The sequence below is a fragment of the Penaeus chinensis genome, chromosome 30 (assembly GCF_019202785.1).
Source record: "Penaeus chinensis breed Huanghai No. 1 chromosome 30, ASM1920278v2, whole genome shotgun sequence".
Taxonomy (NCBI): domain Eukaryota; kingdom Metazoa; phylum Arthropoda; class Malacostraca; order Decapoda; family Penaeidae; genus Penaeus; species Penaeus chinensis.
Window position 1 is genome coordinate 8017629 of NC_061848.1, and position 2500 is coordinate 8020128.

The 2500-nt window shown below is 44.6% G+C and overlaps 1 protein-coding gene across 1 annotated transcript in view; it reads right to left on the bottom strand.

The window, feature by feature from the left end:
• The window catches only part of LOC125041502, a 12130-nt gene that overhangs the window by 47 nt on the left and 9583 nt on the right, over window positions 1-2500 (bottom strand). The window contains exons 5-8 of the mRNA XM_047636515.1: window positions 2240-2399; window positions 1133-1260; window positions 738-899; window positions 1-593 (exon numbers count right to left, since the gene is read on the bottom strand). The exon at window positions 1-593 is cut by the window's left edge and continues 47 nt beyond it. Coding sequence (XP_047492471.1) covers window positions 144-593; window positions 738-899; window positions 1133-1260; window positions 2240-2399 — 900 coding nt within the window. The 3' untranslated portion in view covers window positions 1-143. The remainder of the gene's footprint in view (window positions 594-737; window positions 900-1132; window positions 1261-2239; window positions 2400-2500) is intronic.

Genomic DNA, 2500 nt, shown 5'->3' on the forward strand with positions numbered 1-2500 from the left:
AATAATTTATAAGTTCGAAGTCCGCATTAGACGGTTAACATAGATGAATTGATCACATAAACATACGGTCTTCATGCAATTCCCCAGACCACGTGCAAGGAACGCACACTGGCCTTTGTCCTTTCTTGGAACAACCTGGCATATCAACAATATTGCCAGTCAGGGTGCAGGTGCGGCCGGCAAGCCACGGGGCACACGGGTATTCCTGCTTCTTCGTTGGCCTCGTCTTCTTTGGGTTCCTCTGACTTCGAAGCCTCCGCCTTACCCTTCGACGGTTTTTTAGAGGAGCGGCGGCGTCCCTGGACAGATGACGTGGTTTTCCCTGGGGGACTTGTGACCTTCCTTGCGATCGCTCCTTCGTCAGGTCTAGAACCGGCTACCGTCCCGGCCGAAGGCATCTGGGTGGTCAGAGCTGTGGTTTCAGGCTTCGGAACCGCTGCTAGGGGCCGGCGCAGGGGTGACTTCTGCCTGGGCATCCCTACCCAGTGGCCGGGAGGACGGCGGCTAGGGAAGGGGAGCGCCCCGGAGGTGCGGCTGCAGGTGACGCTGTCGTGGGTCATCACGTCCTCGCCCATCACGGGAAGCAGCTCCTCCTGAAATGAATTGTGGGATGGCTAGAATGTCTTCATCGATCCTCCGTGCTCTGCTAACTCCAGGTAACGCGTGCTCTGCTGTCGAAGGCACTTTCCGCAATAACGGTATGTACTCAGAAAAATCTGGAACTCGACGGATCTCACCACCAGGATGCCGTCGACGTCCTTCGGGCCGTGAACCTCCTGCAGAAGGCGATGTCGGAGGTGAGTTAGCATCGGACCGCCCCAGGACGTCTTGCCCCCCAGCAGGCGCGATCCGAGAGGGTCTCCGGCGTGCGAAGTGTGGTCCACCATCATGTGCCAACACTGGAAAAAAAAAGAAAGTGTTGGAAATGCATTTTCTTTTCCGGCAGACCTATTAATTACTTTAATACTGTTTGACAAGTTCCGTTTACTTGTTTCAGATGGCTCTAGATACCATTAACTATTTCTACACAATATATCACACATATAATCCCCGCCGCATACTCACTCACTCAACTCTCACACATTCACTCATTCACTCGCTAACTCACTCACTCTCACTGCCACGCACTCACCTTATCCGAATTGATAAACTGCGTGAGGGCGTGAGCTTCTCTTGCCAACACAATCGTGCCAACATCCCGCACTGCCCACGCTGACACCAAAGGGTCTCCCAACACACCCCATTTCCAACCGGGTGATCCTGAAACCACCAAGAAATTATCTTCTTACATAATTATTTAAGAACACTTAAAACTGACATTTTCAGCCAATATTTTTAAATAATTGACTTTTACGGTGAAAACAAAGGCTTCAGCCTGTAAAACTTTGAACGTATTATTATTATTTTGTAGACACACACACAATATATATATATATATATGTATATATATATATATATATATACATACATATATACATATAAACACATTTACATATACATACATATATATATACATATGTATATATATATAAATACACACAAATACAAGTGCTCATGTATGGAACACTTAAATATACAGCAAAGTTCCTCCATCACCTGTGGCCGTCTGGCTATACAGTTGCTCAATGAAAAACGACTCGGTCAATATAACGACCCGAAAAGATGATTCATGCAGTTTGAGAGCGAGATTATGGTGGCTAATGGAAAGCTGCGTTCGTATGGTGGTAATGCATTTTGTTTGTGTAATTCTAAGTGAATCTTTCTAATATTTATTTTGAGCAGGGAAGACAGATTCCAGGAAAGAATGACGGAGAATGAGCGAAGAAAGAAAAGCCTTAATACAAACAGCTAAACCATTTGTATTAGACTACAGTGCTCCCAATCAATAAATACTGAAACACGAATTATAAAAAATAAATAGACGCTAAAATACATACCCAAAAGCAAGAATAAAGAAAGCAAATACAAAATACAAATTAAAAAAATATATATATAAAAAATTTACTTTACTTTTATTATTTTTAGCAAAGGCACGTAATAACAAGAATAACATTTAAATACTTCAGGCAACTGTAAAGTAAAGACCTCCACACTAAACAATAAAAAAAAAAACTCAAAACCTTATTATAAAAAACTCAAACCCTTTAAAAAAAACTCAAAACCTGAAAACAAAACTTAATTTCAACAAAATAAAAAAAACCAAACCACACTCGAAATACGAGCCAATCAGCGGCGTTACCTTCCTCCCTCGCGGTGACGATCGGCAGTATGGGCAACGGTAGCCGAGTGACGTCACACAGGTCGACGTCGTGTTGGGCGCACACCAGCGAGCACAGGCCGGCGCGCGTCTCGGGGGTCACTCGGGTGTACAGTCGCACCACCCACCCTTTGTACACTTCCTGTGATGCAAGTGGATGGATTAATGGTCGATTTTGTTGTAGAGTGATACACTGTGACTGACTGACTGCCTGACTGACTGACTGACTGACTGACTGACTGA